General features: G+C 36.5%; 1 protein-coding gene across 1 annotated transcript in view; it reads right to left on the bottom strand.

The window, feature by feature from the left end:
• The window catches only part of MORC3 (MORC family CW-type zinc finger 3), a 46,006-nt gene that overhangs the window by 9,751 nt on the left and 16,668 nt on the right, over window positions 1-19,587 (bottom strand). The window contains exons 6-13 of the mRNA XM_087937629.1: window positions 15,502-15,652; window positions 14,808-14,939; window positions 13,308-13,427; window positions 8,062-8,159; window positions 7,120-7,221; window positions 6,891-7,013; window positions 6,736-6,804; window positions 324-357 (exon numbers count right to left, since the gene is read on the bottom strand). Coding sequence (XP_087793755.1) covers window positions 324-357; window positions 6,736-6,804; window positions 6,891-7,013; window positions 7,120-7,221; window positions 8,062-8,159; window positions 13,308-13,427; window positions 14,808-14,939; window positions 15,502-15,652 — 829 coding nt within the window. The remainder of the gene's footprint in view (window positions 1-323; window positions 358-6,735; window positions 6,805-6,890; window positions 7,014-7,119; window positions 7,222-8,061; window positions 8,160-13,307; window positions 13,428-14,807; window positions 14,940-15,501; window positions 15,653-19,587) is intronic.

Raw genomic sequence — 19,587 nt, 5'->3', positions numbered from 1 at the left:
ATTTGCAACTTTCCTTGTGGCTTCCCCAGAAAATCAGTGGAGAAACTTGCAGGGAAGATCACAAGTTGCTGAGGCCTCCCCATCCATGCGCTTCACCACATTGGCCAGCTGTGCACCCACACAACTTCCCCACCCTACTTCTCTGGCATCCTCCCTGCACCAAACCTCTCATGCATCCCCTTATGCCTTCCCTGAATCCAGCCCAATTTTTTGGTCTAACTTTCTGCAGGAAGAACTTGCCTTTTTGAATGCACATATTCATTGATGGTACTGTTTAAAATAAAAGTAAACCCACATACATTTTAATGTAGTCAATTACATACCTGTTCCAGCCTTTTCTTTAATTTCTCTCTGTCTCTGTTTGATACAAAAATATTATTATATTCACTCAAATATACTCTTTTTAACATTATGATGCAGGAAAGTTGTGTTCTATTTTGAGAGGTTGATCTGCTTGACCTGGTTGCCCAGCACAAGTACAAACCATTATTTCTTAAAGGTAGGAAGACTTAACCAAAGGATAGGCAATTTCCATTGAAAGCAGTGTTTTCTGACTTGTGCTGGTACAAACAGTATTGCCTGGTCCACTTGTTGAGTTTATTTTGTTGCAAATAAATGTCTTCATTCCAGATAGCTACTGAGGTGTAGTGTAGCAAGATCTTTCCTGATCATTGATAACTGCCCCTTAGAGTCATTTTGTCCACCTCTTTTCTGAACTCATTAACACCTTAGGGAGATGCATCAGTTGCATCAGCTCCTGGACTGGAAGGCTTTGCTGACAAGTCATTCATGACCTCTTCTCTGGATTACTGCAACATGCTCTATACAGTGCTGCCCCTGAACAGCATTTGGAAACTTCAAATGGCAAGGCTGCACAGGTAGTAAAGAGTGTTGGATAATTCAAATAAATAACACCATTGCTATGCGAGCTGCATTAGCTACTAGTGTGTAGCCAATGCACGAGCACTAATGTACTAGTAATTCAAGATACTGGTTATCAGCTTTAAAATAATTCATGGCTTGCGACTGGGTTACCTAAGGAAGTGTCTTCTCCCAGGAATTTCTATCCATTCAGCAGGTTGGGCATATTACAGGTCCCGTGAGCCAAGGAATGTTGGCTGACAGGGACCAGGAGACATGCCTTCCTTGCTGTAGCTCCTTCCCTCTCAAACATTCTCCTTTCAGAAATCAGTATGACCCCCATCCTGTTGGCCTTTTGTAAGATTGTGTGTCTGGGCCTGGAGTCCAAATATATATAGTATGGTTTTAATTGTTTTAAATTTGTTTTTATGTTTTATGGATATACTAGAGATGGATGGCTAAAAATAAGTAAACAAACAAAAAAACCCGTTATCCTTAACATTCTTCTATGGATGGACTATGTCGAAAGGATGTTAATAAAGGAATGATAGGGTTATCCCAGAAAACTGGTCCTGCCCAGTGTGCAGCACCTAATGAAAATGCACACCAAGGTGGAGATTACAAGACTTTATTCTGTGCAGATGGATACAGGGGGATCACTCCCACTAGGCCTGTATGAAGGCTACACTTTAAATAATATATTTTTATATACACACACACACATACATATATACTGTGTTTCTCATATAATAAGACCGGGTCTTTTTTTTTTTTTTGAGCCTCAAAAAAACAGCTAGGCCGTCTTTTCGGGGGTGTCTTAATTTCCCCCCCTTGCATCCTTGGGCAGGCGGGGTGGCGACGGCTTGGATGTTGACCTCGGTGTTGATGGGGCACTTCGTATCGGGAGTGCCCCACCAACATCGTATCCACCACTGTTGCTTTCCCTTCTCCCGTGCTGCCGCAGCACTGGAGCAATGGCGTGGCATTTGGCACAGCCACGCGGGGCCAGCCAGGGCTCCTCCTTGCAACCAGAGCACGGTGAAGACACTCAGCTTCAGGGGCTCCTGTTGCCACCTTCCCGGGCATCGTTCGAAGGCAAAGCCCATTCTTTTAAAAATGACGCCCTACTACCAGACGACAAAGCCTCCCCTGCCAGTGAGGGCAGCCCAACCCCACATGGGGAGGCGAATCTCCCGGGGCCACAGCACAGGATCAGCCCAGCCCTGGGAGAAGCGACCAGCCGCCATCCCTGCCTGGCGTTGGGCAGAGTACGAAGAGCTTCTCCTGGGGCGCCCAACGCAGCTGACAGGCGGGCCCTCCTGCCCGGCAGCGGAGCTCTGGTGAAAGCAGCGAGCTGTCGGGCCGCTCATCCCGCCAGGGCCACGGCAGAGCCGTGCGGGCTTGGCAGAGCTGGGAAAGCGAGCCGCGGGTGTACACCCGCCTGCCATGCGAAAGAGCCAGGTCGACCTGAGCTTGGCTTCCTTCCCAGGTCCCTCCAGCCCAACCCCAAAGGGGCCACTGGGAAAGGCCGGCCGAGGCAGTGATAGCGCCCACCCATCCATGGACAGGGAGGCAAGGCGACAGCCTGCACCGCGTCCTCCTCCAAGCTGAGCCCCGCCGAGTGAGTGCCTCTGCCCGATGCCCGTGCCACTGCAGCGTTTGGAGCTGCATGGGAACGGGGCTGGGCTGGGTGAGGGGTGGAAAGGATGGATGGCTTCGGGCTCTCTCCGCCAGACCTGCTGGCCAGGGAAGCAGTGCCTGAAGCCGAGTGTCTCCGCCAGGCTCCGGTTGCAGGGAGGAGCCCTGGCTAGCTGTGCGTGGCTGTGCCAAACGCTGCAGCATTGCTCTAAATGCCACGGCAGCACAGGGAGAAGGGAAAGCAACGGTGGCAGAAGGTCTCCTGATACGAAGTGCCTCACCAATGCCGAGGCCAACGCAGGTAGCACCATATCTGGGTGTGCAACAAAAGTACTTCCTAACGGCAAGCCCCCCGCCATTCCCCCTTATTTTGCATGTTTTAATATAGAACTTAATTGGGGGGGATGGGCTTAATTTCATTTCATGCCTATAAAACATGCTGGGACTTCCTATTGGGAGAGGCCGTATTTGTGGAGAAACAGGGTACATACATATACATATACATACATACACACACACACACAGACACACACATATATGTGTATATGTATGTATGTATGTAAAATTGTGGCATAATCATCATTTTAAACAATTCCCAGCATTTGCTATCCCTTTTTCTGTAATTGCTTTATCCCATAACTACATTTGTGGTTTGATTAGAGCAAGGATTGCTGAGGGTTTTACTAATCAAGTTATTTTCATTACCCCTTATATTCTAGCAACTGACTGCAAAATGTCTGCAAAGCTAAAATAAGACTTCCTTACATACACAAAATTTTTAGGGAAAGGGATTTTTTGACCGTTACTTCAATAGATGTAAAACAAATCTTGCTTGATGCAGAAATATTGAAATTATAAATAGTGGAATTTTTAAAAGTGTGGGTTACTTGACAGAGAAGGCATTTGAAATGAAAATAAGCGATGGGCCAAAAGAATGACCCAAATAAGGACAGTTTACTAACTACACAAAAGTATAGTGGATGAAGTTTTAAAAATTACAGAGGAAGGACTTCCGGTATGTCAGGCTTCAGAGGCAGCAGGAATTCGCGTTTGTGCGCGATCCCTGCTGCGCTCGCTGCTGGATTGCCTTCGATCCAACTGGATTAGGAGGCTATAGTTATCCTGTAGGGATAACTGAAGAGAGGGGAGATCCGGGCAGGGGTCGAGGGATATCGCACCCCCCCTTCCCAGCCGGCTTAACTCCCTTTTCCAAAGGTGGTGGAGCGACGGTCAGCAATGGTCGTCACAAAGAACCTCTCAGCCGGACAAGTTGTGTGCAGGAGGAAGTGAAGACAGAGAAAGCTTTTGGCTGAACCGGGACGACAATTAACATCTGAATACCCTGGAACTTTGGCCTTTTAAGTGATATATTGTTTCCCAGAAGATTGTTAAGCTGCGGTGGAAAGTAAAGGGAAAGTTTTTTTTTTCTCCTCACTTTCCTTCCCACGGAGACAGCAGATGGAAATCGGAAATACCCGCTTTGGCAGCAGAAGGTACTAACTTTCAAAATTGAAACCAAGGGGACATTAGATTTCTAAACACTGATACTTAAAAATTAAAATCTTTTTGCTTTAAGTGGGAAGGAAGAGAGGTAAATGATTTATACTAACGTTTGTTGAAGGAGACTGCTTGGAGTTTTATAAGATTAGAGATTAAATCGCAATAAAACTTCCAAAAAATACTTTGGAATTGTGTAATTGAATTCTGCCCCAGGAAGAGAAAGTAGAAGAAAGTGAAACAGACTCTGCTGATTGCACTGATTTTGATTGCTTGATGACTTTGGGACCTTAACTATCTTTTGAAAGACTAAGAAAACATTTGGATTGTTTAAAAAAAAAAATCTTTCACAATGGTATCTGCTGAAGAACTGAAAATGCAATTTGAAAAATTAAGAGAAGAGGAAGAAGAAGGCAAGGGTTCTTTTGGATCTATCCTTTGCTTTTTAGAAATGGCGATTTCTACTTATCAGGAAATGCAACGAGAAAAAGGCTGGGATGATGAAGAAGAAGCCATCTTTAATGGACATATGATTTTAAAAAAGGGTAAAAAGGAGAAGAAAATGAAGAATTTAAGTTCTAAAAAAACAACCAAAAGAGGGAAAAGTAAGGTGAAAAATCAATATAATGATAGAAAGCAACAGAAAAGAGGAATACAACAGAGAGGGGAGACTAAAAAGCTGGAGATTGAGGGGGGGGGGTAAAAAGGTTAGATTTGACATGGAAGGAAGGGAAAAAGTGAAGGGAAGTTATAAAGGCTTAAAACAAGATGTTAATAAACATTTTTTTTTCAGAGATAAAGGGTAAAACATAATCTAAAAAGAGATTCTGCAAAAGTACACAAGATTGTATTTTAGTATTTGTATTTGAAATATGTGTTAATAGAATACCGTAGGGAATGTGTAATTAATGTGTAATTAGTTTAATTAATTTGTTATGGAACATTATTTTTAATATACTATAAGATCATTATGTTTTATATTTTAAAATGTTATGTAGAATGTACTAAGCAGAATCAGAATAGAAACTATGTCTAATTTTAAGTGTTAAATTTGGGGGGAAAATAGAAAGGTGTCATACTTCAACCAGTCACTACAGGAAAAAGTTTGTGTTAAAGAGAAAGATAAATGGATAATTGAAAAAGAAAGGACAAAAGATATAAGTATAATGATTTAAATTGAGATTAAATAAATAAAATAGAATTAAGAGAGTGAAAAGAGGGGAGAAGATATATGGAAAATATAGAATTTTAAATAAGATATGAAATAGTATATAAGGTGAGCATGAATTTGATTTATGTCTGTACAAAAAGTTATAACCCGGGGTTAAGCCGCTTTCTAAAAAGAAGTTTTATGTTTTTATGTTATGTGTTTTGTTAGTTTATGTTTGTTTATTGAGGAGTAATGATGTTGAATAAGAACATATGAAATAGTAATAATATGAAATATAGTAATATGAAATACATGAAAGTATAAGTTTAATGAATAAAATTGAACAGAAATAAAGGAAGAAACAGTGAGAAGTTGGAAAACAGTAATAAGATATGAAGTTGAATATGTAAGATGCATATTAAATTGTGTGTGGAAACGTGATAATTTAGAACTATGTTGTACTTAAATGAGATGTCTTATTTGTTTGTTAAGCAGTTTTTAGAAAAGATGTTCTATGTTCTTATGTCTTATGTTTTGTTTGTCTGTGTATTCTCTTTGAAAATTAATAAAATTTGTTAAAAAAAAATTACAGAGGAAATATAAATGATAAACCAAGAAAAAAGACCCTTTATATTGCATGAGATGAGCCTTGTTAAAGCCTTGTAGAAGCCTATGAGATGGGACAAAAAAGAATTGAAAAAAAGATTAAATTCTATGACAATTTTAAATGAATTGAAGATTAAGGTTTCCAGAGGTAAAAAGAAGAAATATGAAGTTGATTTATTTGGTGAAACTTAAAATTGGCCATGTTTTATAAAATTCTTGCAAATCTATATGGACTTCTTGCTAACACTACCAAAATGTTGATGTCTTATGGGATGATTTATGGGAAGAAGAGATGTTTACAGGTAGTCCTCAATTTACAACAACTGAGCCCAAAATTTATGTAGTTATGTGAGGAATTTGTAAAGTGAGTCATTTTACAACTTTTCTTGCCACATTTGTTAAGTGAATCACTGTAGTTGTTAAGTATCACATTTATGATAAAAGATTGGAAGTTACGTACTTCTTTATTACAAGAAATAACTTATGACCATTCATTTAATGACTGTTCAAAGTTAGGATAGCTCTGAAAAAAGTGACTTACAATCTGTTCTTGCATTTACTACTGTTGGGAATTTGGCTACTGGTATGTACTGACAAGTTGCATCATTTCAAGTCTACTTGCAGTCTTAAGTTGAGAACCAGCTGTACTTTTTTCCACTTTTTTCTTTTCTTATTTTTTATTTTTGTTTCTTTGTACCTTTTACTTTCTTTTCTCTCTCTGAGTTTAAGTTTGTTTTAATCACTATAATTAAAATCTTCAAAAAAATCATGCATAATCATCTTGATCACTTTCATTAAAGCATAGTTAACCTTTCATAATTTGTCTGAATTCTACATCTATTATAAGGAGGCAAATGAAATAAACCAATTTTAATCTGTGCAGAGTGAATGTAATTTATGCTGACCTTATCTTTTCACATTCTAAGAAGTTCTTTTAAGATACTTGAAAATATATTTCAAATTTATTGTTGTTGAGTACTCACTTTTTTTTATGTGTTTTCTCATATGGTATTAAATCATCATCTTCAGGTTCTTCAGGCACATTACAATTTCTAATTTTAAAAATTAGTAAGATACTGTTAATTTTGATATAGCTAACATTATGCCTAAAAATGTTATTCATTTCTACCTATTTTACCTGAACTGAGGGTCAGGGTTATATGAACAATACCACTTCTCTGGCAAGCGATCAATTCCATCTGGAAGCTTCCTCCATTTTAGGCAACTATCACACTGAACCCAGGTCTGATCAGGCCGTTTCCTGTAATAAATTATCAGCTATATAAAACCTAGAAAAGTACAACTACAGTTTATAATTATTCAAGCCAAAAAGTATTATGGAAAGATTTATGTTTATAAAAACTTACTGTATATCTTCAACTAATACTTCCAGAGGATATTCTGTTTTCTTTGCTTGCATCTCATTCCAATAATCATTCAGTTTTTCACCAAGGGCATGTATTGTACACCTAATAAACAAGAAAGACTACTTTAAAATTCATAATATGACTTAACAGCAAATATAATTATCACAGAAAAGAAACAGCAAATAAGAAAGCAATGATTTGGACTCAAATGCTCAATGAGTTAATATCTTTGATGACTTTAATATCTTCCCAGAGAAAAGGAGGCATTTTTTCTTATTCCTTGGCCATCAGTGTTTTACCATCAAGTTACTGATAATACTTTTTTTTCTTGTCCCTTTCAGTCAGTTTTGACTTGGACACATCTAAGTAGTTTTCTGGCAACATTTCTGGAAGTGGCTTGCCATTGTTTTATTCCTAGGGCTGAGAGAATGACTGGCCCGTTGGCTTCATGTCTAAGGCAAAGCTAGAACTCAGTGTCTCCTGGTTTCTTATCAATGTCTTTAACCACTATGCCAAACTGGCTATTGAGAACTGGTTCTAGTTAAAAGTCCAAAGCTTCCCCCCTCCCCTAATAGCCTTTCTTAATATGTATACTTATTTATACAAGTGTGCAAATACATCTGAATAAGTTAAACATGCAGTATGCTGGTCTCCCTACTACCACACACACAAGCAAGGCATGAAATAGTTTCTAGTGGAAGGGGGCTTTTATCTGGTTAAGAATCAAAATTCCTGAAAAAGCAAGGCTTCCATTTGCATGACTTCTTCTACTTCTGTGGAAAGTTAAATAAACACATCCTTGGTTTTTTATTCAACACAGAGAAGCTAGGGCCTATCTGGCATGAGGTTCAATTTATTCAGCTTGGTATAATACCTAGTGTTATAAGTAAGAGTATTCAACATGCACTAAAACTCTCTTATACTGATGAAATAAACATTTACCTATATTCCTTAGTATAATCAAAGTCCTGTTTATTATGGGTTGGTTTCAGAAAGTTGCATTCAATTATACCAATTACACCTACACCCATATTGTTTGCCTGTGGAAGAAAAGAAAAAGAAAAATGCAAATATGTTTATATGTGTTAATATCTCAAAAACATTATGGTTGAACATTCATGCTCTTAAATAGGGTCTGTGTTACACAAATATCTGTAAAACACAAATCTCCAAAGAATTCTTTATTTAGTAAAATTAATAAAAATGGTTTTTAAAATAATTTCCAGTTTTTCACTTCAACAGTTAAACAGTAAATAGTGCAACAAGGTATGATTTAAATGGTAGAGAAACTGGGAGAAACTGTTAATATTCTCAAGCTTTTAAAAGTATGGAAACAAGGATATTTATACTATTTGAATATTTTACATTGCGACAGGGAGCAGACAAACTAGTTTAGCCACAATGAGAAAAAAAATGGGCTGATGAAATCCCAAGACCAATGTTTTAAACAGAAGTAGGCAATTAATTTTTCTAAGGGGGTAACATAAGAAACAGATTGTAGTGCCAAACCAACAGGACAGGTGAAGGTGCATGGGCACGCACACCCATAAATTGAAAAAAAATAGCAGTCGTCTTCAAAATAAAAACAATGCAGTTGTATTGCATGCATGGCAAACATTTATTTACATTTGATTTCACACTTCCAACTGACCTCACATGGGGACAGCCAAAGGGCCGGATATGCCTAGGAGGTGTAAAATGTCTCTTCATCTCTGTTTGTCCGTCCACCCATCCACCCACCCATATCCATCAAGTTTTTAGAGTTCATAGCTCTAGAATAGTATTTTCGCAAAATAGCTAACATACATTACATTAATTGGAATGTTGGTTTCAGACACTTCCATAACTCTTCTATTAACTTTTAAGTCTAATTTCTGAGTCCATTAAAATATGTTTATTACATCTGTTTAAACCAAGAATAGTAACTCCACAGAGGGAAATATGCTATTAGGAATCCACCTATGTACTTGTTTTTATAAAAGTATTTTAAGTCGAAAACCATAGGATCCCTTTGAAGTCAGTAATGTAGCAAAACTGTCCTTTGGATATGCTCCTAAAGGGAACAGTCCTGCCATATAATCATGTTGCTCATTCCAGGTTGGGGACAGATGGCTGCAAACAAAGTAAAACATCCTGACTACCTCCCAAAACACGGTTCCTTTCTTGTTGGGCAAATACTGCTTGCTACTTATATTACAACTTACTGGCTGGTTGAGTATATTGCAGCTTCTACAGCTTGCAGGTTAAAATATAGTATATACTTATGATTATAATGCATATTTTAGGCTTGTTCAGCTATTGTTTTATTCTATAATTAAAGACTGCATTTACAGTGAAGCATTTTTTGCCAGTATGAGAAATAGCAGAATGTATTAAAGAATTTAGTAACTTAATATAGTCAAGTGAATGGTATACCAAATATTTATAGTAGGGCCAATTCATCCAACTGAAAGAAAAAGAATTCTCTGTGCCTAGGACTTCACAAATCCTTTTTATAGAAGGCATAAAACCTTGGAACCATAAAACCATAAATAGAAGGTCAAAGCTTAGATGTCATAAAACTATACATGCATGTTGTAAAACCATAAACTATGGGAGAACCAGACAACTGTTTTAGGAAAGAATGGCAAGAATTAACAGAATCAAATATCCTCGGACCAGCAAGCACAATTTGTTTGGAGAAAAATTAAATATTTTTGATAAGGGTAATCTATTTTTCAACACAATAGACATCTTGAACAATGGATAATAAAACTGAATGCCTGAGATTCTGGAAATGTATTTTAAAACAGAACATGTAGGTATTTTAGGATACTAGTACTAAGAATCAGGGAAGTATAAATTATTGAATGAAAGCAGTCCTATTTTACAAAGGTTATATTATTAATTCCTAATTTCAGTCCTCTTTCTAGAAAAATTATGTTTTCCTTTTTTCCTGTGTGTTGTATTGGGTCTATGGAGTTGAGCAGACAAAACATACATACATAAATGCACACATACAAACAAACAAACAAAAATCATTCTTACTATATTGATCTTCAAAGGTTCTTGGATTTTTAGTGATTTGGTAGTGTATTCTTTTATCTAGACCTGTTTATATAAATGTGATAAGGAAATTGCTTTGCCTGTAATGAAATTAAATTTAAATAAAACAAAACAAATATTTGACCTCAGAAAATTTTCCTATAATGTTTGTATTTTATTCAAGAGAACCTGCCTCTCAAGATGATTTTCAGTAAACCTCATATATCTAGCTACATCTTGGGCCTATATAGGCGCAATTAAAACAGTGATATTGAAAGGTGTTCTTGAACAGATGCAACCACAATGTGAATAGTAACAAAGAATTCAATTGGCACACTTAATAACTCTTATCAGTTTTTTAACCTCAGAAAACTTGGGAGAGCACCAAGGTTTTCAGAATATGGCTGGAATGGAAAGAAGCAAAGGAACAATGATATATAATTCTTGACAGACCATAGAATATTTAATTTGTATATTTAAATACATTATCAGATACTATTAAGTGTTTTGATTTTTCATTTTCTAACCATTTATTAAATATAAAATTAACTTTTAAAGAGAATGAGTTTCCAGAAATACTTTGTAACTAGTAAAGAACACCTAGTCTCTTTAAAACAGTCAGTTTAAATTATCAATATATTTTAAGTCATTATTGTGAGATAAAGCAGAATTAAGTGCCATCTATGGAATTGAAACAAACATCATAAGCTTTGGTATTCATGTTCCAGGATATAGAATTTGCCATCCTGTGTGCTATGTTATACTAATAAGATTATTCATGGCAACCCATTGGTTGATCTTGCCTAATTCTGTTCTTATATTTTTTAACTCAATTTTCAAAATAATATGTGAAAAATGGGCTGATTTCCCTATTACACTAAAATTATTTACAAATTATTTAAACTGAGATGAATGTAAAAAGTACACATAATTTAAGATTAGCAAATATTTTGTACTGATAGCTATCTTGTTTTTCTTGGTTAGGATAAACTTAACCAAGACAGAATAATTTGCAATTCAGAAAAATGAAAAACAGAAAATTACCTTTCCACATACTGAAAATATTCTATTAAAAGGTATGTTTTGTAAAATACATTAATCATTTAGGGCAGGCAACCTGGTTCCTACAACTGGCACGATTTTTTGCTACTGGGCATGCTGACAGAAGGTAAAAGTACAAAATATCTGGAATAGCACCATATTGCCTGCTCTTTGTACAAGCTTGTTTATTTATCTATTTATTTAGTTCAAACAATGCAACAATGGCAGCTTACAAGATAAAAATAGCAGTCAAAAACAATAAGAGATCGGGTTCACATTCATGCCCTCCCATTGTGGAAATTCACTCATCCCAGCTGCAGTACCTGGGGAAATGGTTACATTTATAATGGGCTGGGGCATCCGAACACTGGGATGGAGTATGTGCCTATCTCTTAAAAAAGTTATCCACTGCCATAGCCGAACCTCTAAGCATAATCTTTGAAAAATCTTTCAGGACCAGTTCCTTGCCTAACCTATGGTCACAAGCCACAGTCATCCCCATCTTCAAAAAGGGAGACCCCTGCCTAGTTGAAAATTACAGACCAATCTCCTTATGCTGCGTCACCTGTAAAGTCATGGAATCAATTATTAACCAATCCATCATCCTCCACTTAGAGACAAACAACCTACTCTCCAATAAACAATTTGGTTTCAGAAAAAAGCTATCCTGTAATCTGCAACTCTTACACTGCAAAAACATATGGACTACACAACTTGATCAGGGCAAAACAATAGATGCAATCTACATAGACTTCTGTAAAGCCTTTGATTCAGTGGTACATGACAAACTACTACTAAAAATAAAATCCTATGGTATCTCTGGACAACTGCATAACTGGATAGAAGCATTCCTGTCAAACAGACAACAAATGGTCAAAATTGGGAGTGTCCTATCAAATTCTGTACCTGTCAATAGTGGTGTCCCCCAAGGCAGTGTTCTAGGACCAACTCTCTTCATACTCTACATAAATGACCTCTGTGATCATATTAAGAGCAACTGCGTTCTTTTCGCTGATGATGTAAAGCTGTTCAATACCACAGACAATACTGCTACCTCCGGTCTTTTATTTTTCTTTTATTTTTCTTATATGTACTCATTTCATGTATTCATAATTATGTATACACTTTTACTTATCTCGTAAACAATTGACAAATAAATAAAATAAAAATAAATAAAATAAATTCCAAAGGACTGATGCTGCTACAGAAAAGGGTCACCTTTGGGGCACTACTTAAAAGGCACTAGTTGAACTCAGCCTATTAGACTGACTGGGATGGGCAGATCCCAGTAGAGATGAGCTTGTAAATAATCTGGTCCCATGCAATATAGGCCATTACAAGCAAAAAGCTTCTTGAATTGAAGGAGAAGCTAAGAGGACACCATCATAGCTTGTGATACAGAGATATTGGATTACCCACCAAACTGCACCCCTAAATACCTGACTTACTGCATTATGAAGAGATAGAAGTTCTGCAGTAGTTAAGGAGTGACTAGGGCATGACTGGCACTGAGCAGGGATTCCCAATCCAGGAACTGGCACAACGAAGACAAAGTTGTACAAAGGCCCTCCAGGCCACAACTACTACTTGCTCATTGAGGAGGGACTATCAAGTAACTGAAAGAAATTTTAAGTTTTAAAACAAGATTGATTTTAATACGACAGGTAGTCCTTGACTTATGACTAGAATTGAGCCCAAAATTTATGTTGCTAAGTAAAAATTTGTTCAGTGAGTTTTGCCCCATTTTATGACTTTTCTTGCCACATTTGTTAAATGAATCACTGCAGTTATTAAATTATAACACAGTTCAGTAGATCTGGCTTCCACATTGACCTTGCTTCCCAGGTTGCAAAAATGGATCACATGACCCAGTCATAAATATGAACCAGTTGTCAAGCATCCGAATGCAAATCACAAGACCATGGGGATACTGCAATGGTCATAAGTGTGAAAAATGGTCATAAGTGACTTTTTTCAGTGCCGTTGTAACTTCAAATGGTCACTGTGAACTGTTGTACGTCGAGGACTAGCTGTATTTATGTATCAACTCTCTTCTCAAAAGTCTTGTTATATTGACAATTTGAAAATATACATATAAATCATTTTATATGCATCTGTCTCACCTTTAGCTGATAACCAACTCTTTCATAAGCTTTGATTAACCTGTTTCTATGGTACATCATCATCCCATAATGATCTTTATTTCGGCAGTTGAATCCAAAAGTAATTTGTACTGTTCTGGACTTATTTGTGCATGTTAAGAAAAAAATATGTGAATCTAATTTTTCTTAGATGAAAATGATCAGTGTAAATGTTTTATAAAATTAGAACTTCATCAGTTTGCAAGCAGTCTATTTTTAATAAAAAAAAATCTTTAAAATTCCTCTTAATACAAAGCATTGTAAATGAAAAAAGCTTATTTTACAAGGCAGTTTTAAGAACCTTGAAATTAGAATTATATATAAAAGGATTTTATACAATAGCATATTCTAATATTTCTGTTTTTAGATCTCTGACTTGCTACATTTACTAGATATATAGGAGACCGGGGGGTCCAGAATAAGAGGATGCTTAAAGTTTAGCTAAATGAATTATAGGAGATTGAAACCATTGTTTTAATCATAAAGATGCATAAACTTAAGTTCTGCTTTTTGAATAGAATCTTAGAAGTGATTAATTTGGCCGTAACATTTATCCTGGTTCATGGTAGGAGTGAACGTGATACCCTGTGAGATGAGTTGAGCTAAGAGTGAGCCACTTGGTTACCGAAAGACTAGAACTTTCTCTCTCCTGATTTTTAGTCTGGTACCCAAACCATATTGCTCTTCATAATCTTATTCAGACTGCAACCTACTGCTATTCAAAGATATTTTTCACAATGTCTATTGGTAGTTATCCCATCGTATATGCATATTTTATTTTTGTTTATTAATTTAAGAACTTTGCACTTGTCTCTTTTACATTTCAATTGGTTACTTCTAGTTTCTCTGCATTATTAAGGCCATTTTTTGATCCAAGTCCAATTACTGAAGTGGGCCTAGTATTGAATCTTGTGGTATATGACTATACCAACATCCAATCTGAATACCATTATTGATCCAGCTATATAGCCACTTCATTATTACACTATTCAGTTCACCTTAATTATTTGCTCAGAAAAGAATAACAAATTGCTATTCAGCAATTTGCCTTCCTCTGATCACTATAATTATACTATAGTATAATTAACAAACTCAATTTTCCAATTCCTCATTTGGAAATTGCTTTCTTATGTCCAGAACCTCCAAAGATCTTTTCTTATCAAATTATTTGTGCGTGGTCAAAGATTGCTGGAATTTAAATTATTGGGCTACATATTATACCAATTCTTGAAGAATAACATGATTGTGATTAAAATTCTACATAAACAATTCAGAATACTATATATAATAGTATAATAGTATATTAATATATACTTGAACAAAATTAATATAATCATATGAAAGAGAACATTTCTGACAAAATTCATTGCAGAAATAATATCATAATGCCTGAAAGTGGACAGAAAGAGAAACAGACTGAGATTTTGCTCCATACTGTTTTTTCGTAGTCAACATGTAATAGCCCATAGTCATAAAGGATACAGCCAAAAATTTTGGCTTGTAAACATCACGTTCTATATGGGCAAGACTTTTGGAAACCAACTGTGTTTGTACTTTTTGTCCTCTTATGATGATCTGCATCCTTGGCTTTAAATATAAAATGCTGCAATAAGCCTGAAAAGCAAATTAAAGTGTATCATTATATTTTCCTCAAGTACTGAGATCTCAAAAGAAATCAGAGCAATTTACACTAACCCATTCATAATTATAAAGCTCACAAAACATGTAACTGAAATTCTGTCTAGATTTTTGCATTTATATAAATCAGATATCTGTTACACAAACAATTAAATACAAAGTTATGTGTGCCTCATGACGGATACTCTAGGACAAGCATGTCAAACCGGCAGCCCATGGCTGGATATGGCCCACACAGGCCACACCCACCCTGGTTTTGCAAGGGCAAAAAACGTCCAACTATGTTTTATCTGTTCATTTTGCATTTTAGAAATTTTATTAGCAACAATTATGAAACAGAATAATTATAGTTATTTTGCTTTGGATAAAAAAGATAGTGCAAAGTTTTTATCTCATTTTTTATTTCCTTCTTGAAAGAATCCTTTTGTTAAGAGGTCAACTGGATTCCACCTAAAAGCCAAATATTTTATACAGCCAATTACCAAGAAGTAACAAATATACTGTGGAATATTGCACTGCAAGTTATGAATATACATACTCGTAATGAATAATCACTTTCAGGAACAATCTGGTCTTGTCTCTCTTGTTTTTTATAGCCTCTTTTTCCTGTCACCTCATCCAAATCTGCAGGAATTCTAATATCATACTTATCTGTATCAAAGTCAAATTCTGTTTGTTCATTTTTCTCTCTGTGAAAGAAAATACAAGAATTACTTGCCTGTATATAATATTGATCCTTAAAAAACAAAATCTTTAGAAGAATTACTAATTATACACAATGCAATACCTTCACCTGGAAATCTGAACCAAATCGTTAATAAAGTAATTATGTTAAAGTAATAAAGTAATAAAGCTATATGCAGAAAATATGGGAAATCAATTTTGTGTAGTAGTTGGTGTTCTGATCAAATAGAATTCAGAATGAACCTAATTTGTCTTCTATCCACCGGAATTAGTTGAAATAAGCCTTTGCTTCATTCTTTTTTATCCTATAAACTACAAAAATAGGGTGGTAATATATGCCATTCAGACAACTTAAGAGAAAATGTGGTCAAGAGGGTGATTATTTGTAAAGAATATAAACAAACAAATAATGAAGGCAACAGTATAAGCATGATTTAATGGCTCCTGAAGCCCTGAAAGATCACAGGAGCATTAATTTAAAAATAAGCCAAGAAATAATAGCAAAAATACACTTCATTAACTATTGAAATGAAGCTTCTTACTTTTAATGTGTAATGACAATGAACATTTAATGTTGACTTTCACCAAACAATTAAAGCTAGATTGCTTTTGTATGAAGCATAGAGCAAGCAAACTCAACATCAACTAGTAGGTGAATACTATATGCATCCAAAAGTTCATCAATATGACACTTGCATTTTACAGTAAACAACTTGAAAACCCTTTCAGAAATACCAGTGTAATTTGTGGTGGTCTGGCACTTGAAATGAGACGCAGGGAAACGTCTGAGCAAATGCCAGCCCCGAGTAAACTCAGGTAGCAGTATTTATTAAGAAAGAAATCAAAGTACAGAATCAATAACAAATGACCTCAACCGAATGAGAATATGCAGCTGTGGAAAGTCCCATGAGAACATACAGGTACGAAAGGTCCCATGGGAATGGCTCGGCTGTGCACCATGAACTTTTACCTATATTCCTGGTCCTTCTAAGCTTTGCAGATCAAAACAGGATGAAACACCCATTGCAAAGGCAAATACTGCCCCCACCAGGAGTGTTTGCAAACCCTAGATCTATGCAACAGCTGTACGAAGGATTTACAGAAAATGATGAATATATTACCACAGTAATTATCATAGCACACAGTATTTGCATAGCTAATGCTGTAAAAGGAATCATAATGAAGAGATTTAACACCAACTATAATTTTATTACAGCAAGGGAGCCCCTTATTAAACAATCTCATCTCATGACCTGTTAAAATTCTTAGCTAAAAGTACAGTGCATAATTTTGGATAAAAATCCTTGAGTGCAGTGCATATAAGGGCTGTTGTAAGCTTAGCAGTCCATATCCCAGATCTTATTTATATCTTTAGTTACCTATGTCAAAGCAGCAGAATCACTCTAGATCAGCTATCTCCAACCTTTGTGACTTGGCAGCCTGGCAGGGGGAGAAGAGGGAAAGCCAGCCATGCAAGTAGTGGGCCATTGCGCATGTGCACCTTGACTTGTGCAAGTTAAGCTGTGTGCATGCATGTGTGCGCTGGCCCGCCACTTGCGGGGCCCAGTTTTGAATAGGCCACAGGCTGGTAGTGTTCTAGTTATATTATTCAATATTGATCTTCCCACTTCCTTATAAAAATTCAGCAAATGTTCTACATCATAAAAAAATTATTATTAACAATAAATTAAGAAGTAGATCAGAAAAATCCCCCAAATATTAGTGTTTGTAATGTAAAGACAGCTGTATTTGTTGGAGGTACAATTGCCTCTCAGACTTTTCCTGCTTTTTGGAGGATTTCGAAACACAAGTGTTTTCTTTCCATGCATTTGCATATAGACATAGCATCTAGTCTGAACCAGATGTGGTTGAAATCCAGCAGCAACTATACATCTACCTGAATATACTGTATAATGAAGTAACTGCTTCTTTCTCACCTAGTTCCTGATGATACAGTTGGAAATCAATCCTTACTTTATGTTGGAGGAAAAAACAAAAACTAAGCCAATTACTGTTTTCAAAAGAATAAGTCCATCATGGGACTTGAGATTTCTCAGAACTTGAAAAAATGTTTCCTAAAACAGGGCATTTTGTTTGAAGCTCAGAACAAATCTTATGTTTTGTTTTGTGGCTAGGATAAAAACTTAACTCATGGCTTTTTAAAATATAACTTTGAAATATTAAATTTGGAATATTGTAAACTCAAATCACTGAGTTTTAATATTCTTTTGCCTAATTTGGAGATTATTCTGAGTACAATCCAATTCCACATTAATTTATCATGTAAATAGAAATTCCGCCTTATTTTATATGGCATTATCTCATATATATGTGTGTGTGTGTGTGTGTGTGTGCGTGCGCGCACACACACACACATGTATGTATTCTTAAGTTTTTACGGGTATTTATATGTATGTTATTCAGCTTTGTTTGGGTATTTTCCCACATCGTTATAGTTGTGCTTTTAAAGTTGTAGCAACGTTTCGGCAGAATCTCATCTGCCATCATCAGGCTTCTGTATTGTGTTCATCAGATGATGGCAGATGAGATTCTGCCAAAACGTTGCCACAACTTTAAAAGCACAACTACGACGACGTGGGAAAATACCCGAACAAAGCTGAATACTATATATCTATATATCTATATCTATGTTTTCTTAAGTTTTCACGGGTACTTACATGTATGATATTCAGCTTTGTTCAGGTATTTTCCCAAATCATTATAGTTGTGCTTTTAAAGTTGTAGCAACGTTTCGGCAGAATCTCATCTGCCATCATCATGCTTCTGTATTGTGTTCGTCTGTGAGTCAGACTTTCACAACCGTTTTAGTTTTAAATTTGGGGCTAGCCTACTGCTGTGCCAGAATAGTTTTTTCTTCATCCTGATTGGTTGGGAGTCTTGGTCTGTTTCTTCTGTCTGTTTTGTGGCTTTTTTTTTTGTCTTAATTGGCTGGCAACATTGTGTTCCTGTATTGGAGGCTTTTAGTGCGGCTTGGCTCCAAGTAATTGGACGGCTATCATTTATTAGGAAGCTAAGTTTCATCTGGGTGCCTGGTTGGGGTGTGTTTGAGCTGGAGGTATCAGGGGGGATACCCAGGTGTTTGTGCCCAGGTGTTTGCCTGGCTTGTGGTGTGGAGATATTTTTGTTTGTGAGTGCAGGCTTCCAAATAATTGACAACCTGGTGGAATCATCTCTTCTATTCATGCTTTCAGGTCTTTTTTCAATCTTTATGGCTTCTCTGATAATTCTGTGGCTGGGGTTTTCTATAGTGGCTAGGGTTTTGGTGCCACTGAAGTCGATGCTATGACCTGTGGCTTTCATGAGTTGGACTAGTGAGGAAGTGTGTTCCAGCTTTTTGACTGCATCTTCTGGGTCTCTATTATGCCTCAGTGTGTTTTTGTGGATCAAGCCGGTGATTTTGCTTTTGTGGAAGCCGTTGGCTGTCAGTACTTTAGTCAGGGTGCATAGTTCAGTCTTAATGTGTGTCTTGTCTGCCAGGTGTTTGGTTCTAGTAATTAGTGTTTTAGCCACGGAGTTTATCTGTGCTGGGTGGTGGTGGGATTGGGCGTTGAGGTAGCGGTTATTGTGTGTTTTCTTCTGGTATACAGTGTGTCCTAGTGTGCCATCTATTTTTTTGTAGATTAGTACATCTAGGAATGGTAGTTGTTTGTTTGTTTCTGTTTCCATAGTGAACTTGATTTTGGGGTGTGTGCTGTTTAGGTGTGTTAGGAAATTGTTTAGGTTTTCTTGTCCATGGGGCCAAATCACAAATGTGTCATCGATGTATCTTAACCATAGTTTGGGTTTGTGGATGGCATTGGCCATGGCTCTGGATTCGAATTCTTCCATGAACAGGTTTGCAATGATGGGTGACAGTGGTGATCCCATAGGGGCTCCTTCAACTTGTTTGTATCTTTGTCCTTTGTATATGAAATATGTG

The sequence above is a fragment of the Pseudonaja textilis genome, chromosome 7 (assembly GCF_049901715.1).
Source record: "Pseudonaja textilis isolate UNSWEBS1 chromosome 7, rPseTex1.2, whole genome shotgun sequence".
Taxonomy (NCBI): Eukaryota; Metazoa; Chordata; class Lepidosauria; order Squamata; family Elapidae; genus Pseudonaja; species Pseudonaja textilis.
Note: the sequence above shows the minus strand (reverse complement) of the source record. Positions and strands in the feature narration are given on the sequence as shown.